Genomic DNA, 20,598 nt, shown 5'->3' with positions numbered 1-20,598 from the left:
AGGAGAAGGTTATGTAGCAAACGTTTGTAAATGTTTTAATTAACTTGATTCAATATTTTAGACTAGATCGAAAGAGGGAGGTTATATTTTTCTTTTTTTTTTCATATACGTCGAATTTATTCGCGGTAAGTACAAGAGCTATATAAAATAATCCTTTTTTTTTTTTCTTTCCAAAGAAGAAAAGTTGAAGATAAAACGATAACGGACGTCAGGGCGGTCAGGATAAGAACATTTGGCAAGTGAGAGACGATAGACGCAATCTTCAAAATAATTTATTAAAAATGTCGCATATTCGATATACGAATTGGTAATTAGTAACGGTATAATTAATAACTGTGTATGCACATTGTACGTATATGCATATACGAGCACGTCTTTGGTGTATTTACTAATTTCATTATATATAACTGCTCGGTGATTGCTCAGTTAGAATTCTTTGTTATCGATAGAAGGAATGATCGTGGTACAATATGTCGTATGTAGTACGTCGAGATCAGGTGGTACGATGTCGCTTCTTTGAACAAGAAAGTCCAAGAAATATTCCTATTTTTTGGGATCATGGGGAAAATTAAATCTGTGAATCATTCGTAAGATCGAGACGGTGGCGTCATCGTCGCTGTACGATGACGATCGAACAGCGCGAATCGTGTCACCTGATTCTCGAGCCCGTTTCTAGGTTATACATACATATGCTAAGAAACATTCGTGTGTGTGTGTGTGTGTGTGTGCGCGCGCGCGCGCATACGAGGAGTGCTGCTCTCTTTCTCTCTCTCTCTCTCTCTGTGTGTGTGTGTGCTTGCGTTTGTGGCTTTGCGATAGTATCAAGTACATGTGTGTGTGTGTATATATATATATGCGTCAACCATTCGTGTCAGTTTATTGTCAGGTTTCTTGCTGACCTTGATTTTCGCCGTACTAATCGAGCGTCCATCGAAAGAGATCTTTATGCATGAGTGTTTTTATTTTGTTTTATTTTCTTTTTTGTTTTCTTTTTTTGTTTTTCTCTTTTTTTTGTTTTTTCCTTTTTCGTTTTACTTTTTTACTTTTCTAATTTTCCCTTACTGTCAGTGCACAAGCATGCACTAAAAACAATACGTTTCACTGCTAAGTGATAATAATATAAATTACTGCTGCGAAAGTTTCGAGAGTATAATTTGGTCTTTCTTAGAATAATATTTAATAATCGTCTTCGTGCCATACCGAAGAAGTTTAAGAATACGATCGAATACGCCCATCGATTATTTTCTTACTTACATTCACATGCTTTTCATTCTTTCCTTTTCTTTATTAAATGGGCATTTATATAATCGATCAAATGATTTCATTATTTTGCGATACATGTAAGTATTTATCAAACGAGACGACAAATCGTTGGATTTGGAATGGCGAGGTCATTCGCCTTCGAATCTTTTCCATAGTATCTCATCCTAGCACGAATAGTTTATAGGATTAACATAAGCATAAACGCTCGGTAACATATACAAACGTAGAAAGCGAATTCGGTCAACGTGATAATTGAAGTTCTTGGTAAGAGAAAAAAAAACAAAAAAAAAACAAAAAAATGAAAGAGATAGGAAAAAAAAACAAAAACGATTGGACTAATCGAATTTGTGCCAAATCGTGTGTTTTGTACATCGTCGCTAACGTCGATAGAGAAATTCATAATTACGATAAGCGGACACGAAGATTCGCGTAAGATCGATGGTTCGAAATAATAAGCGTTTTTCGGCAGTCTTTGAAGACGAGCTTTGAACCCACAAAAGTTCTGTGCGACTATATAAACCTTTAATAGAGAGTCAGTCGGTGAGCTCTAAACTGAATTTACGAAATTAAATTAAGGTAGAGAGAGACGATAATATAAATCAATTTATAATTGTGAAACGCGCGTATTACTACTATTCGTCTCGGTAGCACGATGTCCATTTCATCCTCTATACATATGTACACGCTCGTACCTATATACATACATACATATACATGTATATGTATGTGTACATATAATTTCCTACTTTTGTCTTCAAAAACGAAACGACATTGCGCTAATCGTATAGCTACTCGTTCATCTTTTATTCGATTTTCTCAGGAAAGAATATCGATTAAGACATTATTTCAGACTTGAAACATCAACGAGCTAAGTGCGATCGATTATTTCCAAAAAAGTGACGTTTCATTTATATCGTTGCAAAAATCTTCTAAAACAATATCTCATTCGATTCCACTCGGCCAATTTACCGATATTACCGTAACATTCGTCGATACGCGAGACAAAAGAACATTTTCCTTCGCTGCCACATTTAAACGATCCAACAATAAACGCGTTTCTGGATATGGTTCACATCGTGATAATAACGACTATTCGTCTACGTGATTATTATTATTATTATTATTATTATTATTATTATTATTATTATTATTATTATTATTATTAGTATTATTAGTATTATCATTATTTAATATTATTATTTTTATTTCATTTTTATTTGTATTTTATTGTTGTTATTATTATTATAATAATTTAATATTTGTATTATGCGGCTTACACTCGGCTTTTCTAGAGCATTTAAAATTCTTACGAACTAGAAGAAAACTATTTACAACAGAGGAGCTTCGTGAAATCCCGAATCCTTCCGAATCTTCCTGGGATCGGGGGCGAATGAATTCGTCGAGGAGCAATGAAAAAGCGAAAGGACAGGATTACAAAAGTGATAATAGAATTGAAATTGGAAAATATTATTATCGAGTGTCGTACGTGGCATCGTTCGCGCTCGATAAGAGGTATAATCTAAATGCGTTGCAATGTGCGTTGCAGTGCATCGAAAAAGGAAGAGGGACCGAAGGCGAAAGGGTAAAAAGGACGTTCTAACGAAGTTTCCCTTGTTACCGAGTGACGAGAGCGCTCGTCGCATCAAGTTTTGCGCTCGAATGACCGTTGTTCCTCGTTGTTTCGGGTTGCTGTGCGCTCGTGTACGATCGATACACGCGAGGTTCTTCAGCGAGTTCGCGAACGACCCTCCACTTACAAGTTGACGCGTTTTCGCCTCTCTCTCTCTCTCTCTCTCTCCCCCCCTCTATTTTTTTTCTTCTTTCGTTCCACTCCAAAGAACGTTACGTTCTCGAATGAACTCGATATTATCGTTTTCGAAAAATTATCCTCCTCAACTATAATGCTTATCTTTGATCAAATCATAATCTAAATATCGTTATTCGAGTCTGTCTCGGATGATAATTTGACAAAAAAGCGAAATATCTTTCCGACAATGCGATGCTTATTCTAAACATATTTTGTGCCTTCTGTAAGTATTAACGAGTATGTAAATCATATCTCCCCCGTTGCGATTGTCGCGAATAAGAACACAAGAAGGCCGATGTTGGAATACGGTATTGGAATACCTCATCATACTCGTATATCGAACGGTTTGTGCTGCTTTCTTCGGCCGATGCGGAGCTTTTAAGCTCCTAAGTACGATAGAAAGAACAAAGGCATAATAACGCGCGCGTGCACGCAAATTATCGTGCTCGAGCGACCCTGTTTTTTCGTTAGTTAATTATGCTCGTTCGTCGCGACGTCTCGAAAAGAACATGTAAACAACGTTGGTATGCGAGTACATCGTCGGCGCACGACACACGTTTGAAATAAAATTTCTTTTTTCTTTTTAAACGATTTAAAAACATTTTTTTTTTGTTCTTCTTCCTACCGAGCAAATTTTTCGCACTCTTCGTAGGTTCGTTTCGTCGTAGGTTCGTCGTTCGGACCGGAAGAACACGTATCGCTGATTATTAAAAAAATGGATTCCATTGATTTTTCTCAGTTTGAATATCGATGGATTTTTACTAAAAAAATTTCACTGTACGTACATATATACGTGTTGAGTACGAATGGCAGTTTGGAGGATCACATTTTCGTTGATATTTCACGATAGAAAAAAAAAAAAATGCACATTGACGTTGAAGTAAGTGTCTCGAAATACCATCAGTCTTATGTTCTCTGAATTGTTATTGATAAAATAAATAGATAGATCTGCGTAAGTTTCGTTAATTAATCTTTAGCGGGTTTAACGAATTTAGCTTAACCAAACGAAGAAGAAGAAGAAGAAGAAGAAGAAGAAGCTATAAGTATATAAGATTTAAAAAATAATAGGCGCGCGCGTACCGATTTCTTTTGGCCGAAAACGATACTTACTACCCGACCAGTAGTAATGATCAATATCGTAGGATTGTCCTCTTTCAACGTGTCGTGGAGGGTCGTTTTTTTTTCTTTTTTCTTTTTTCTTTCTTAGCGTCGTAACGCGACCCTTCGCCAATTAACTTTTACTTATAGTTAATCAAGAAAAGAATGGCGGTGATTTTGGCTAGCTGAAAATACGTATAATATATGTTGTATATTTGACGGATAATTTCGAATCGATCGCAGCCGCTATCTCATTCGCTCGAATTCGCTGTTTTGTTTTCTCTTTATCGTATTTTTTGTTTTGTTTTTTTTTTGCGCGTCTTTCCTTTTTCCCTCCCGAAGAATTCGCGTTTCTCTCTTCACCTCGAAATTCGTAGTACTTATCGATTAGTAGTGAAGCGGCACGGTGCCGTTCTCCGTTGCGTTGCGTTGCGTTGCTACAAATATCTGCCAGTGAAATAAATAAAATAATTCGCGACGCCGATGTTCGCGAACGGAGGCAAACGCGTGCACGTGTGTAGCATTTTTAACCGTTATATAAATAGGTCAATAATCAATTATTTACAATTATGAACATGGTGTACAAGCCGTGACATCGACGCCGATGCCATTTTTTTCGAATTTTCGAAAAATTCTTCATTTAGCTGTTTTCTTTTTTTTTTTTTTTCCATCGACGTCGCATCATCGGACGTAACAATAATTTCGAAGCACAGCTTCGAGGAAAACAGCATCGTATATATTTATCACATCATTTCAAACTACGCGATTTCTACCAACCGCATCGTCCAGCCCCTCGAATCAAAAGTCACGTCGCTTAAAATCGATTAGTAATCGAATAAGATTAATTCGCTCTCTCTTTCTCTCTCTCTCTCTCTCACACACACACTTTTTTATAGATACTTTTTGTAGTTTGTAGTTTGGTCGATATCCCTAGACAAAGTACATTTTCATCCCCTTAAGTTTTCTTTTTTTTCTCTTTGCATTTTATTCCAGAATCGACGAAGGGCCAGCTAGATTTCTTTTTCTCTTTAATTTTACGTTAAACGAGTCAAGTGCTCGATGCCTCGGATTATTCTCGAATTACTTCTTCTTCGAATATATGTATCTAGGATCGAGACGGGAGTATCGATGAACCTTTGAGGTATATATGAGGTAAATAAAGAGCGAATGGGATCGGTAATTGAATTCAGAACTGATCATTTTCTTATTTCGTTATCGTAAGAAACACCAAGGAAGGAAACAGTTGGCGATATCGAAAAGTTATCGATACTCGTAAGTTCCTAGATACGCGAAAATCTATACTACCATAACGGTGCGATATTACTAGGATTTTATTACTTATTGTCCTCGTTAAAACAGTTCGGTCATTCATCGTGGCTTGTTCTCCGTGGTGTAACGTAAACAGGATTTTAGTCTAAAGTTTGTACCTTTCTCTCTCTCTCTCTCTCTCTCTCTCTCTCTCACGTTTACTCAAGCCGGAACGACGTTGTAAAAGTTTGAGAAACCCGATGCTCTTTGAATCTCGTTCCAAGTTGACAGAGAGGGAGGTATACATTTGGTATTCTTTCCTCTTTCCTTCGAGTACATCAATTTTGTCGTATCTTTGAAGACATCTAAACGTTTACGGGACACGAGCTTTTGCGCACGGAGAAAAAAGAAATACGCGAGATCCGTTCTGTCAAAGAGTTTCGATCGCTATCCGAGCCAACGAGCAGTCGACCATCGTCGTCGTCGTCGTCGTCGTTTACTTTTGAAAGTCAGTTCGCTCAGTTCGTTCAGTTCGTTAATCGTAAAGCAAGACAGAGTTCTGCGCGTTACGCCGCACCGAGGCAGTTCAAAGAGTCGTACGTTCAAAAGGAAAAACAGCGTATAAGCTGTTCCGAAGGAAGACTCCTTGAAAGCTTTACCGACGATGACAAAGGCATTGACATCAAACAGATTGCGGATGAGGCGGAGGCGAAAAATGATGGCGATTGTCACACGGTGGTAACGCGGTCGACCTCGACGTATCGCACAGAACTGTCGCTGTGTCAGCAGATCACTTCCTTTCCCTCGATTATCGCCGTCTCCGAGGATATGCTCTTCAATCGGTGCTGAGATATCGAGCGACTGGTCCGTTGCCGACAAATTCGCCATATAACGATGAAGATAACCACGAGGATCGTTAGAATAGCCAAAACTCCGAGGGCAAAATGTAAAGGTGGCAATCGAAGGAGCATCGAGCAATGCTTCAAAGCCTCGTCGTAGCCCGAAGGACAATGGGATACTCCGTCGCACCAAAGGGAAGCGTTTATGCACGCGTCCAATTCCGGACATCGTTGGACGCAGTCCCGGGCCATTTGTAGTCCGGCCGTAGACGTCGTCGCCGGCCTAAACCGATTAAAAACATTTTTCTCTCATCGCATACGATGCGACGCCGTAGACAGAACAGGATTAGAAAATGAAAAGTAAAATTAGATAGACAGGTTTATCGACATTATATACCTTCTGGTAAGTTCGAGCCACGTGACGCCGTAAGCTTCCGGCTCGCTGATCAAAAACTCCACGGCGATTGTTCTAACGGGATCTCGGCCAGGTACCGGGATGAAATTAGCGCTACCGACGGACCAGCCATCGCTGAAAATTTCTACGACCTGTTCCCTAGAATCTTCCATCGGTTTCGGACATACCGATGCACGAATGTTTCCTCCGGCGTGCAAAACTATACGATTTTTCGTCGCGCACTTGATACGATTCGTCATGATCGAACCGTGCGTTTTCACATAGAGATATTGTCCTGGAGCCGGGTCGATCAGCCAAGGATGCTTCTCGCAGTTTCTCTGAAAATCATTTGCATAATGATAAAGCTCAAGCGTCGATCGAACTATATAGCTCGAGTGAAACGTACGGAAAAAGTAGGTACCTCGTCCTCGTCGATGAGCGGCCATCTGTATTTGATCACCCCCGAAGGCCCTCTCACTCTGCGCTTTTGTAAACACGGCGACGTTTTGACAAACTCCCAAGTACCCTCGAAGAAGATGTTGTTGTAGTCGTCCAGGGCGTTCATAGACGTTACCGTCAGGTGTACCTCGACGATGTTCGAGCTGGACTTGATGTTCATAGGGAGAGAACGATTCGAGCAAAAGCAATCGCGTTGAACGGCCGGTGCGTTAGGCCATGGGAGATCGAGCACCTGCGAGCGTCAGATATTTATTACGTATTACGTAATATTCGTAAGATGGTTCGATTAAACGACGAAACGATAGGGGGTATAGGAAAAATCCTCTCTAATCTCTCTTTGTCTTTATCGTCTTGGCACGTGGTTACGTGGATTAACTCCCTGATCATTCGAAAATCGAGATTTCGTATGATCGAATATCAATTTTTCTTTTGAACCTATCGACGACGAGATGTCAATCGAAAAGAGATCGATTTTGTTATCGAACCTCGTACCAAAACTTCTTTGAAGCTCGCTCCGCTTTGATAACATTTATGAGATTCGGTAGTCATGCTTCTATCCATTTTACGGCCGAGAGAAGATCGGGAAACTTTGTTCGTCCGTCGATCAAGTTCGACGTTAGTTACTACGAATCTTAACCGCTTCACCGCACTCCGTATATCGAGCACGGTCCAATTCAGGATATTATTCGTCGATATAAATAGGAGAATACGATCCGTCGGGTTCTTGTCTTTTAAATATCTTCTTTTCTTCGTATTTTCTTCTATCGCGTACTCCGTCGCGTATCGATCGCGAGACGGATAGTTTTTTCTTTTCTGTTTTTTACTCTCTCTCTCTCTCTCTCTCTCTCTCTCTCTCTCTCTCTCTCAGTCAGTTCGCGAAGGTTAGGTAGCGTGCACGCGTTTGTACTTACTTTGAGGGAGAAGTTATCGGATCCGATGCAAAGAAGACGATTAAAATCGGAAGAGGAGACGCTGCGACAGGTCCGGTTTCCATTGAGAAGTCTGTTGAACCGCAGCTTGACGACCTCGTCGTGTTCACCCTCGAACCGGTACACGCAACTGCAAAATCCGTTCCAGGCTGCACTTTCAGCGACTTAATCGAATTTACATGCTTCGTCAGTTACCCAAAGGAACGGACTTTGGATCGATAACTGCAGGAAGATTACGAGAGGAGCATCGCCGACGTCATGAATGTACGTTAATAGTTAAACGAGCCAAGCGATTTTGATCGAGTCACATTTATCGATCCTTCTTATCCATTCGAATCATTATATTTCCCTAACGACGGCAATATTGACAGAGTTTCTTTAATCCGTTCTTGTTTCTCTTAAAAGAGGAAAAGCCGGTGCGCGCGTTCGCGTTCATCGAATTTGCTGCGCCGTACGAAAACGATAAGCTTTTGGTACCGTAGCTAAGCAAAGCTTAAGCTACGCAATCGGAAAAGACGGTATACGGATAGAAGTCGTTCGCGGTCCTACCTGCGATTCGTTTTACGGCCCTCATAAATCTTCAAGATCGCGATCGTAAGAGATATTTTATGAGCTTCTGGGTTAGAACCCACAGATATGTTTTTTGCAAGGGTCGATAAACCGGCTACTAGTTTTACTATACTACTACTCGTTGCCGTTAATATCGTGCTAAATCGTGTTGGCGCATTAGTTCTTCGAATTCGATTTCTTTGACCGTTGCTAATAAAAAACTTACCTAAGATTTTTCGATCCACCACGACCGTAGAGAAAGATATCGCGAGGTCCTTGGAATCTACGATCTGGATAAGTGTCTCGATTTCGGCTGTAAAAGGCACGCGAGCACGGTCCACTGCCGTAAGCTTCGCCATCCTGATGGAGATCGACGAACTCGTAGAGAGCTCGAAAGTTGACGGGTCTTGAAGAGAAACGTTGAACGCCACGTTATTATGATAAAAGACTTGGCCGATGAAATAGGGCCGGGGATGCTTTCCGGTGGAAAAGATTAACTAGACCGTGTGATGCATCCTCGTGCCTTGTTACTTTTATTCTCTCTCTTTCTCTCGCCCTCTTCCACGGAACGGTTGAGCGCACCATTTCGCGGTATTACGACGTATGAAAAATAACGTCGGTATAAAAATAATGATTATAGACTTGCCTGAGAGCCGTAGACTCGATCATGCGCATCTCTATGGTCAAGCTGTTGCCGGATGATACGAAGCTTTCTCCGAGGGAGCAAGGACGACTGACGTTTTGAAGAATCGCGTGATCGCAAGTTCTTGGAACCTTGTCCTTGCAATATCTGGCAAGGAGAGTCGTGTTGTTTGCGGGACGTGCGACAACTTGCGAAGTCGCTTCTCCGAGTCTTTCTATGTACCTTTGACGTTCCTTCTCGCTAAAAAGATTCCAATGAAGCGGACACATACGTATGTAATTTAGTGGTGTTTATTTAGAAAAGTAAGATAGACAAATACGAGTCTGTTTTGTATCTATTAAAATGGAACATAGATTTAGAGATAACGTTGAGATAACCTACCAAGCTTCGTTGCATTCCCCAAGGGGCATCATTTCTCCGTCCCAAACCATCAGAGTCGTCGAACAATCCTCGTCGGTGCCGGCAGAAGCGGTGATGCCAACGTGAAACTTTAAAATCGACAACCAAACGCGGAACTGCGGTTGCGGTGGAACTGGCGCCGGTCTCCGCCATACCGTACCGGGCCGTTGCTCTGGGAATTTGGGTAAAGGACGCGGAGGCGTGGGACTGGGCAAAGTGGGTCCGGCGCCGCGTAAATGATAGAGGCAGCTACTGTTTCTCGGTAGAGAATGACGGGGAGACTCCAGCACCCCTCCGCTATTACCTTTCAACCAAAACTCGCAGCGCTTGTTCTTCGCGTATGTCGGTGAATCGGCGTCGACGAATTTCACCTGAGAAATACGTACTCTCTGTCATAGGAAACGAGTACATTTTCAAAAGTTACTTTTTCTTTTTTTCTCTCTTTCTCTCTCTCTCTCTCTCTCTCTCTCTCTCTCTCTCTCTATCTCTCTCTCTCTCTTTTCCTACTTAATAAATCTACCTGGACTTCCAATTGGAATCCGTGAAGGGAACGTTGCGGCGTCGAATGTAGAAAGGTACCGTAAGGGGACGTTGTGAACTCCACGAGAATTTCTGGTCCGCTGCTCGTTGCCTCGGGCACTGGTTCTCCGCCACCGCAGAATTTTAGTATCACCGGATCCCTTGTGGTATAACCGTCGTAGACGGTCACGTAATCCTGCCAAATATGAAATTCTCATCTTGATACACCGTATCTTATCTGTCGATATAAGTTCTACGAGGAAAAAGAGTTTGTTTGAAAATCGAAAGGGACGTTGCAGTATCGCGCACCGTCTACGATGCGATCCCTAGAGCCGTACAATTTTTCCTTCCCCGTACCATATGTGTCTCGCACACTTTTTTTTCTTTTTTTTTTTTTTTTTCTTTTCATAAAACATTGTTTCCTCAGGAAGAAACTCTCTGTACGTTAGGCGTATAGAATGGTTTTATTTCCTCTCGGAGCGAGGTAAGAAAAAGAAATTAAGGATTTGAAAAAGTAGCCGAAGAATTCCTATGTAAAGTAGCGTTCCTTCCTTCTCCGTAGGACGGTCACGTAGTATCGTTCTCCATTTCCGCTTCCACTTTCATGTTGATTCCACGAGAGTATCAACTCCTTCCACGAATTTATAACGTTTAATCCAATTTTCGCGGCTCCGTTTTACGTACCTGTATGACGTCGCAATCTTGCCAGAGATGAAGCTCACGCGGCGGTGACTCGCCTTGCGTCGCTGGTCTAGATCTTACAGCGACCAATTGACCTCTTGGCTGTCCGACCGAAATTAACGCGTATTTCCCCGGCGGTACCTCGTGCTGCCTTACCTGCCCGACAACGAAAAACGTTCCAATGAAGCGAATGCAAATGTACCACTTGAGAATTCTAACTATTCTATCGCGTATTCTAGAACACTCGCTCTTTGATCAATGAAAAAGAGCTTTTGTCGTGGTTGCATGGGAACGTGCGACGAATCAAGAATTACATCCGCCTGGATGTACGTATGTGCGACTGGATATCGTGTGAAAAGCATTCGTTTACTCTCTAATATTACTTGAAATTGCTCGCTATTATGATATCTAACGAAAAGTTCAACAACCAAGTCGATGCCAACTTTTACGGTTTTCTATATCAAAGGACTCGGCAGATAGACACCTATCTAGGTTAGGTATATGCTACTTTCCGGTGGACACGTTTTATCCCGATAGGAATATTTCATGTCGAGCTTCTCTCGCTCGCTCTCTCGGTTGAGCTTTAGATGGACTTACCGCGTAGTAACAGGTGAGATTACGAGGATAAAGTCCAGGAAAGTTTGGGGATTGCAGTCTGCACTTCTTCTGGTCGCAGTCACTGAATATTCTCGAGCAGTAAGTTCCAGAGATGAGATCACCGAGATATTGTTCCGAGGTTGATTTCGTTGGTGTTACCGGATGTTGCTCGACCATAAGCATCGCCATCGAAGTATTAGTATATTCGACGGTCGGCTTGTCCTCGGTATTTACCGCACTCGTCGTAGTCGTCGACGTTGTCCTCGACGTCATCGTCGTCGTCATCGTCGTCGTCGTCGTCGTCGTCGCCGTCGTCGTCGTCTTCGTCGTCGTTACCTGCGTCATTCCTGATCACATGGCATAGCCATTTTAATGTAATTCCTTTAATGTTATCCCCATTTAAAAAAGTTAGCACATTTTAATCGTTACGATCGCGATTACGAAGGCAATTTTATTAAAATAATTTCAATATTTGAAAAACAGAGTTTATTCGAAAATGAATTATCCTTTATTATCCAGATATCCAGATGGCTGAATTGGACGTAGAAAATAGGAGGAAGAGTGAAAGGGCTTACAATATTTGGAGTTTCATTTCGAAGAGGATCACGTACCTACGAAAGGATTCCCGTAGCGCACAACGGCGTCGGATTTTCTGATCATCTTGTACGCCATCCGAAAATCGAAATTGAATGCCTTCTGATCCTTGCTGAGTCGTAGAAGTTTCAGAGTTATGGAGACGCTGGACGTTTCGCTGTAGTAAATGGCTGGATCCCTCGTCGTACCACACCAAAGTCCTCCTACATCGGGACGTTCCGCTTCGGAGATTTGCAAAGATCCGTCTGGACATCCTTCCGCGGTGAACGAAACGAATTTGCCAAGGGTGAAGCTGTCAAAGTTGAGCTGCAAGAACGTAAGAGATAGGAAATTTCAATGATAACGAATACGCGATTCTACGTTATTAAAAAATTCCTTAAATTTGATTACCACCTAATATCTAAAAGCACGTTTATCCTAGCACGACGTTGCTTCATTGGTTAACGCTCAATTTCGATCGACGAAGCGAATTCGCTGACGTGAGTTATGCACCGTAGCGTACTCGAATAGTTGCGGTACTTTGATACGCTTGCTTTAACAAACGCGAAACTTTGTCCTTTCATTTAGGTATATACCTAACCTATCAGGAATTATCTTAAATCGACGCTTCGCCCTCTAACGCTCTCCATTTTCTCGTCGGTATACCACCCATGAACGAGCTGAATACGATCGATCTTACGTTTCGATATCGGTCAATTCATTACCTGTATGATATCACCTAGATCGCCGCCGGGTGCGGTAAAGGTAAGCTTGCAAATGTAAGGCACCTTGTCTTCCTTCGGCCGATGCAATTCCAAACCGTAAGTCTTTCCTACGTCGCCAAAGTACGTTTTGTTGCAGGCTGAAACAAAAAGGATCTCAACTTCAACGTCGACGTTAGATCGGCATCCATTAGGAGAAATTATATTATTATTTCGTTAATATAGAAATAAAAATTTCGTCCGGTGAGTGGCCGGTATTATTTATACGTTTAAACGATTAGAAATGAAAAAAAAAGATTGAAATTTTTGCTCTCGCTCGATAGGATTACTTGTCTCTATCGAATTGAATTGAATTTTGCATCGACTTTGTACGAAAGCTTTCGTATCGACTACCCAATGAATTTATAACGTAAGTAAACGCATTGGTAACTTTATTCCGGCACTCTGTAAGATTGGATACGGCTGTGCTCGAGGATATACTTTTCGTCCATTATACGTATATTAGAGTTTCTTTTCTTTTCCGACGGAAAGAACGAACCGATTAATCCGTCGGTTTATTCAGTTATGCCGAGCTTGAGAATTTTACTTTATCAACGATTGAAGATCGATGCGATCGATTCTAACACTAGGTGTTACCGAAAGGGATCGCCTATCGAGCACGATTAAGCTAATAGCCCTTAGAGTTGGAGAGCGTGCGCGTGGCAGCATAGCCAAGAGAATTCACGTTTTGTTCGCGATCGATGTAATCTGCGGTTCGGCTTTTCACAGGATGCCAGACGAATAGAGAAACGCACATTCTCGATGATCGAGTTGCTTTGGCTTCGGCCATCGTACTCCTACGATCGCGTCGCGTCGCGTCGTTGAGGGACTTCGCAGGCTCTTCATAGCCGGCGCGTTTTGAAAATAGACCTTTCTACGACGCATTTTGGAATACGACTTCCTTCCCTCGTCGACGAGTACACAAGAACCGATCGCTTAGATCACTCGACCTTCGAAACATCTCGTTTCAAAGAACTGATCGATTTATCAAAGAGAACATTTGAGAAAATAAAACGAGCCACGACGAGTATCAGGTAGCTCTACCAGTACTTAGGTAGTGAAAACTATGCTGGGCACGAATAGCGAGGACACGGTTTGAACGGACAGCTCACAATGGGGTATTTCTAATCAACGAGCTAATTCTGACTCCTAATTAGAAGTAGGCTTTGTTAATCAGCTACTGGCCGTTCCATCGAATCTATCGTTCCTATCTACGATCGCCTTTCCAATTTCAACTATCGATCGATCGATCGATCGATTCTGCCTTTCTAATCAACCGTAACGTTTGTTCGAGCGTCCTTCCAAGCACGCTCGGAATAATGATCCTACGGGAGTGTATGAAGTACGATACTAACGAACGATTATAACAAATTTACTTGCGATCGTGCGGTTGACTGCATCTTCTACGATAAATCTTGAAAATTTCAAGCTCCTCATACTATTCTTAAGGGATATTTCTCAAAGGATAGACGAGAAATGCGTAATAAATCGTAAATGTCCGTCTCATTGAATCATGAGAGATATGGATCGCCGTAGACGGAGAGTTTGCGTTTCAAAAGAGACGGTTCGATGTGCTTGACTAATGGCCGGCGTCCACCACTCGCAGGTTCGTTCAAACGTTAAGATTTCGAAAAGGTAAGGAGCGATAACGCTCGGGGTATCACATTTTATTTATCTGTCCGATATTTGCATTTTCTGTCTTTTTAGAATTTAGCATAAATAAAGTCTCAATAACGTATTCGTGCTGCAGAAAGTCCATGCAATGAAGATTTTAGAGTGGATAGGCTCTTTTGTGTTGAAAGTCGTAGCGGTTGTGTCTCTGACGCGTCGCCGAGGGCGTGTAAATGTGGAAAACGAAACTCACAAAAGGGAGGGAGAAAGAGGGAGAGAGAGAGAGAGAGAGAGAGAGAAAGTTGCATTTTCGGAAAAGACAAATTCCGACGGGTGTAGTCGGTAGCATTCGAGTTACTGCCGTAAGTCATGTCTTTCCTTCGTGTTGTCTCTGGGTTATTTGCTTCTTCCCTCTTTTCGACTCGCGCTCTCTCTCTCTCTCTCTCTCTCTCTCGCGCGCGCCGCGGCTCGAGGAACAACAGGATACGTCCGAGCGAAGGATTTTTATTGCTCGCCGCAGGCTCCTCGTCGTCGCTTGCGACTAAACGTATCGATCCTGCTTTGTCTGTATTTGGAAAAAAAGCTACGCGTCTATGCATCTACATATATTCCTATCTACGTACGAACGCGGCATGTATGCATATGTACTACGAGTGGATCGACTCGAATCGACTATTTGTAAAGGCTCGAAATGCGAAGGTTATAAAAGTATAAAAATGAAATATGGCACTCGTATAGGTATTTTACGATGCGAGAAATGGAAGCTCCACGTTATCGTTAACGTGGGGCCTGATCGATTAATTGAGACCAATTTGAAATGGACAAACGGAATGGAATATTTCTGTTCAACTTGTAGTACATTTTAGTCCATTGCCTTTTCATCTTGAAGCCCTACTATAAATAATTTTCTACGAGAGCTTTCCTCGGTAAATATTCGACGTAAAGCGACGCGCGCACTCACATACTGAAAGGGACACCATCGATAAACGCAAAAAGGTTACTCCGTATGTACGGGATAGTTAAGGGGTAGGTATTTGCCAATGGAAATCGCATTCACGTGGGTTACCTTGAAGGTTTATATTTAAGAATTTACAGTGCGCGGTCGTTGGCTTTTGAAATTTATCGCAAAAACGAAGATAGAGAAGGAAGATAATGACTCAGAAACGTTACATCATCCTGTTTCCTTCTATAAAAGTACATTGACTTTTATTTCTTATCTTTTGGACAGAGCGACACTCGTTATTTACACCGTGTTTGAACGGTACCGTATACACGTTTCTTTCCTTCGTTGGAAACGTTTCGTCCGAAGCGATTAAAATGTAGTTAAAATGTCGCGCGAAACCAAGAAACTCGCGAAACATTGGGAAAACTTTTCAACTTGGATTCCTTTCTGCTTCGCATAAATGCGGATGCGATTATAACGAACGAACGAACGAACGAACGAACGAACGAACGAACGAACGAACGAACGAACGGACGAACGGACGAACGAACGAATTTTCGAATTGGTATCCTACAATTTAAATCATTATGTTTCCGATAAAATCGAGTAACGTAACACGATAATGGTACAGCAAAAGTACTAAAAGTACTACCGCTGTGTGTACGAGTAAATTCATCTAGCTCGATTTTAAATAGGAGCTTGGTCGTAATAGCCAAAGGTGAATGGAAGGAAAGGCATGCGTAAAACTTTTTGTTTTGGTTTTTCTTTTCGTTTCCTACCAGCGAACAACAACTGGAAATGGTAACGTTTGCTTTGGCGCAATCGCGACTCGTGCAATTTGCAGGTAGGGAGGAGGATGACAAGGACGTCGAGCTCTGCTCCTCGCCATTGCTTTTCAACGGTGCGTAGACAGCCTGACGAAGAAAGCGTCGGTGAAAGCGAACGAATATCCTTTTCAATGGGGCCGACGAGTGCCCACAGGCCTCTCTCTTTCTCTTTTTCTCCTCTTCGTTCGCCATCCCTTACATTTGCTTTTTTTCCTTTTTTACCTTTTACTTTATCCTCCATATACCCTTGCTCTTCTTTCCTCTCGTTGCTTCTCACCCACGTGACTCTCCACGATGCTCGCGAGATATTCGTTCGCCACACTTTTTCTCTATACTCTGCCCTTTTTTTCCTCCCCCTCTTTCCCCGTCTTTACCGTCAACGAGAACCATCTACAACGTATCGTTCCGTGCTCGGTATGTGGGTCATGAGGAATACGCCTATATACGCGAAAAAAAGACGATCATTCGAGAGAGAGAGAGAGAGAGAGAGAGAGAGAGAGAGAGAGGATGAGCGAATACATTTTATACGCATAAGAAATTGAAACGAATTTTCGCTGACGCTATTTTATGCGATTACGATAATTCTCGATAGTAGTAGTAAGCGCGTTCGCAGGAGAAAGAGTTTAAAGATATTGTAGAATTTTTAATGCACCGAATAATGCGAATAATACGCTCATCCGCAAGAGATTATCTCTTGGAACTCGTACCGAAGGGAGATTACGTTTGTAGCCGGTTGCTACCCCGTACTCATCTCTCCCATTCTCCTGTGCGTACGATAAAATTGATAAAATAACTGAGAAAAGGCGAGCAAAATCTGGAGGCTTACTGCGTAATCGCCTTTACCTTTTAAATATTCCAAGTTCGAAGCTTTTATGTACTTTTTAGATTCTCCTTATAATCTCGTGTGTGCACTTTGTTAATATTATCGCACAATGATAATAGTCGAGGCGACGTTAACATTTAGGATATAAGCGTTGGAATAAAAAAATATCGATAATTGTCGCGCGTAAACAACAGTGTCGGTAAGAAATGATAGAAAACGCGTCAAAGAGAATTTCGAGATTACCGACGGAGCCGAGCGAGCGATACTACGTGTTTCAAGTTGTACTTTAAAACTTGAGATTGAAGCATCGTTTCTCATTTATTTGCACCACGCGAGAACAAAGGCGCAAAGCCAGCGTGTAAATTCAATCCAACATTTTATGCCACCGTAGTATTCTGCATTCCAAAGAAATCGCAATTTTTTCCCTAAATTCTATTTTCGTCCTGGTGGTTTTTTTTTCTTGGCAAATGGCTTAACTCGTCGTCGTCGGTCGCGTTCCGAATGACACAACTAAATACAATGGCTACAGGAAATAATCGCGATAAGGTAATGAATGAAATGTGAATTCGTACGATTCTCCTTGTTATGATACGATCCTTGAATCGAATTCGTTCGACTAGATTACAAGTACCATGGACGAGGAAGGAATACCTTACGACGATCCACGCTTCGTCGAAATTCTGGAAGCTTGCCTGCACGTGGAAATTGCCGCCTATAAAGAATCATACGGCAGTAAGAAATAATTTTACTTCATTCGAGAGAGCGCATTATCGTCCCCGATCGTCGCATAGTCAGGCGCATAAAACTGTGACGTGAAATATAACGACGATCGCAATTCTTTTCGCAGAAACTCAGGCTGAAATAAGGAAGATAAAAAGGAACGTTCTAATGAAGCTCGAGAAGAGAAAGGAGCTTAAGAAAAAGATAGAAGATGCGGAAGATGTAATATCGATGTCGAACGTTACTTTAAAAAGGTACTTGCCATTGATACTTGTTAACACTGATAAACGCGAGAGTGGAAAAAAGGACGGGTTCTTAGATGGATTTCTTACGAGTCCGTTGTCAGATTGCGGGAAGATGTGAGAGAAACGAAACAAAGGATCGACCTGATCGAAGCGAATGCCGACGATCGTTCGAAATTAATGTCGTACGAGATGCAACGATATCGAGAGATTCTAGATGAATACAAGAAAACTTGGCAATCCTATCACGTAAGTAAACAACCGATCGTATTATTGCGTACTTAATTTCATTTTCTTCCCTTTTCTCCTTTCTATCAATGACAGACCGAATACGAGGATTTTCCGTTGGCTAAGAAACGAAAGGAAAGGGAGACCGAGCTGAAGAAGGTTTGCATCGAGAAAATGGTATTGGAATTTAAGTTCAACGAGTTGAAGATAAAATGCGAGCAAAAGAAGAAGATCGATGAAATAAGGACGAGGTTAAAAATAATAGAATTAGCTAAAGCGATGGTAAATAACGAGAAATTGGAGCGAAAATTGGTTAACCTGAGGAACGAAATCGATCATTGCAAGCGACAACTGCATTCGAGGGAACTAGAGGTCTTTACACGAACCACAGCCGTTCAAATTTTCATTTTCATTCAATTCAAATTTTCATTTCGCGGCATGCGTTATTTTTTATTTCTTATGTCGTAGTTAAAATCATTGCAAAGACGAGAAGAGGAGGATAGGAAGGAACGAGCGATGAAACTGTTGGAGATGCCACCGCCGAAAATAAATTTGTCACGAGTACGATTAAATTATTCGCGCAAGTGGCAAGATTTAGAGATAAGAAAAGAAATGCCACCTGTCGATTCCGGTAATTGACTTGGCCCTAATAATATTATAATTTTCGCGACTTTCAAGTCCAAAAACTATATAAGAATAATTCATATTTTTTAGATTCGATGTCGGTTAACACGATCGCCTTGGAGGAGATGTGTATAAACGACGATATTACAGCCGAAGATACGGCCAACAAGGACCTTGCCATTTCTATTTCGATGGACGATCGAAAACGATCGACGAACCTTTTCTTCGACTATGAAATAAAGGAAAAGGGAACGCGCGATCCAAAGAGTACAGAAAATTTTACGGTAGCAACGTCTTTGCAAAAGACGCAGAGTAAAAAGTTATCGTCCTTTTCGAGCAACGCGGAATCGATCGCCAAACAGACGAGCTTCAAAGGAAAAGACGAACAGAAACGATCTACGATGGCGGTGGACGTGGAAGAAGAAGGTGCTATTAATTACGAGGAAAATCGATTTCCGACGGATCTGTACCAGCCGAAAAGGATGAAATTTGTTCGAAACGACGAAAAGGACATTGAACATATAGATATCGAATTGTCGCAAACGTCGAAAAGGTCCACTCGCTATCCGCGAATCACGAAGATCGAGAAAGTGCAATACGGCGTGACGTCTTTGACGAAACGCAAAAACGTACTACTTGATGCCTCGAAATCGTTCCTTTCTTCGAATAATAACTTCGATTATGAGACGAACGCGAGTCGTGCGACATCTTTCATGTTAAACGAAGCGCTGATGATCAAAGGTATTCGGCTAATTTATATTTTTCTTTTGATAACTAATTGTCATTAGTTATATTCCAATATCGTGCTCGTGAAAATTAAATTATTTTCTTTAGATTTAAACGATTCGAAATCGGCCGTCCAGCCTTCCATGTACGACGACAATTCGAGGAATTTTGAATTGTCCGATTGTGCGAATGCCTCGAATATAGCCGATATAGATATAAATATGGAATCCGTCGATGTGAATTGCGAGAAAATCGATCGCCAGGAAGACGAGAAAGAAGCGTCGCCGCAAGTCACAAGTAAGTACAATGTATCATTAGGTCGTCGATCGAGCCGACACTATCGGACTACATTATACATGTGTGTGTGTGTGTGTGTGCAATTATCTTTTTGCGTAGGTTTCAACTTCTCCGATCTGCTCAAACTGAAAACCGATAATAATTTTCGTATCTTTTGAAGTACCCCGTAAGTAAGTATTCCCGTTTGAGTTCCATTAGTTTTGACAACGGTTCGAACGACATTTAACTCGTTACGTTCAATTAATGGACAAGACCAGATGTAAAAGATATAAAAGAAGAACGTTCATTAAGTACGAGCCATAGTTCTATTTTACTCGGGGAAACCTTTTATTTTACAACCATCGCGTAATATTGATATCGTTCGCAATTTTATTCGCGTATCGTTATAAAGTTAGTTAACGTGCTCGAATAACATTGGAGCAAAGCATTATGATCGCGTAGCGAGCTAACCAAAGAGTCCCTTGTGCGAGAACCGACCGTATTAAATTTCACGCATCGCACAGCACCGAGTAACGCGATATATCTTATGTAAACTTTGATATAACTCGATGTACAAACGATACGTATTTTAGGACACGTTCGCTACTCGTCCTAATATAAAGATCGTTCGAGAATCGATGTCAACTGGCGATAGATATTAATTAATGGGACCGTTTGTTTGTTTGTTTTTCCTCTTTTTTGGCTGGACTCGAAATAACGCTCCGTTGTAAGCCAAGGAACACACACAGCCGAACGAATCATTTTCCTCTTATTTCTCTTTTTTTTTTTCTTTTCCCTTCTCACAGAAGCTAGTACGAC

The 20,598-nt window shown here is 41.5% G+C and overlaps 2 protein-coding genes across 4 annotated transcripts in view; one reads left to right on the top strand and one right to left on the bottom strand.

Annotated features, from left to right (window-relative positions):
- The window catches only part of LOC118440025 (uncharacterized), a 40,410-nt gene that overhangs the window by 315 nt on the left and 19,497 nt on the right, over positions 1 to 20,598 (top strand). Inside the window, exons 2-9 of one of the 3 annotated variants that reach the window (XM_085664488.1) lie at positions 177 to 307; positions 17,584 to 17,695; positions 17,811 to 17,937; positions 18,003 to 18,174; positions 18,250 to 18,525; positions 18,622 to 18,784; positions 18,868 to 19,518; positions 19,612 to 19,800. In XM_085664488.1, the coding sequence (XP_085520614.1) occupies positions 17,596 to 17,695; positions 17,811 to 17,937; positions 18,003 to 18,174; positions 18,250 to 18,525; positions 18,622 to 18,784; positions 18,868 to 19,518; positions 19,612 to 19,800 (1,678 nt within the window). In that variant the 5' untranslated portion in view covers positions 177 to 307; positions 17,584 to 17,595. Of the gene's footprint in view, positions 1 to 176; positions 308 to 15,507; positions 17,510 to 17,583; positions 17,696 to 17,810; positions 17,938 to 18,002; positions 18,175 to 18,249; positions 18,526 to 18,621; positions 18,785 to 18,867; positions 19,519 to 19,611; positions 19,801 to 20,598 lie in introns of those variants that run through there. The other 2 variants (XM_085664487.1, XM_085664489.1) reach the window with 2 other exon arrangements.
- The window catches only part of LOC118440021 (uncharacterized), a 40,418-nt gene continuing 19,857 nt past the window's right edge, over positions 38 to 20,598 (bottom strand). The window contains exons 3-14 of the mRNA XM_085664486.1: positions 12,724 to 12,860; positions 12,037 to 12,325; positions 11,426 to 11,772; positions 10,832 to 10,984; positions 10,149 to 10,343; positions 9,611 to 9,999; positions 9,233 to 9,469; positions 8,813 to 8,992; positions 8,020 to 8,167; positions 7,071 to 7,340; positions 6,653 to 6,987; positions 38 to 6,538 (exon numbers count right to left, since the gene is read on the bottom strand). Of these exons, the coding sequence (XP_085520612.1) occupies positions 6,199 to 6,538; positions 6,653 to 6,987; positions 7,071 to 7,340; positions 8,020 to 8,167; positions 8,813 to 8,992; positions 9,233 to 9,469; positions 9,611 to 9,999; positions 10,149 to 10,343; positions 10,832 to 10,984; positions 11,426 to 11,772; positions 12,037 to 12,325; positions 12,724 to 12,860 (3,020 nt within the window). The 3' untranslated portion in view covers positions 38 to 6,198. The remainder of the gene's footprint in view (positions 6,539 to 6,652; positions 6,988 to 7,070; positions 7,341 to 8,019; positions 8,168 to 8,812; positions 8,993 to 9,232; positions 9,470 to 9,610; positions 10,000 to 10,148; positions 10,344 to 10,831; positions 10,985 to 11,425; positions 11,773 to 12,036; positions 12,326 to 12,723; positions 12,861 to 20,598) is intronic.

This window comes from Vespa mandarinia, unplaced genomic scaffold (assembly GCF_050613455.1).
Source record: "Vespa mandarinia isolate Hongniang unplaced genomic scaffold, ASM5061345v1 scaffold_60, whole genome shotgun sequence".
Classification (NCBI taxonomy): domain Eukaryota; kingdom Metazoa; phylum Arthropoda; class Insecta; order Hymenoptera; family Vespidae; genus Vespa; species Vespa mandarinia.
Note: the sequence above shows the minus strand (reverse complement) of the source record. Positions and strands in the feature narration are given on the sequence as shown.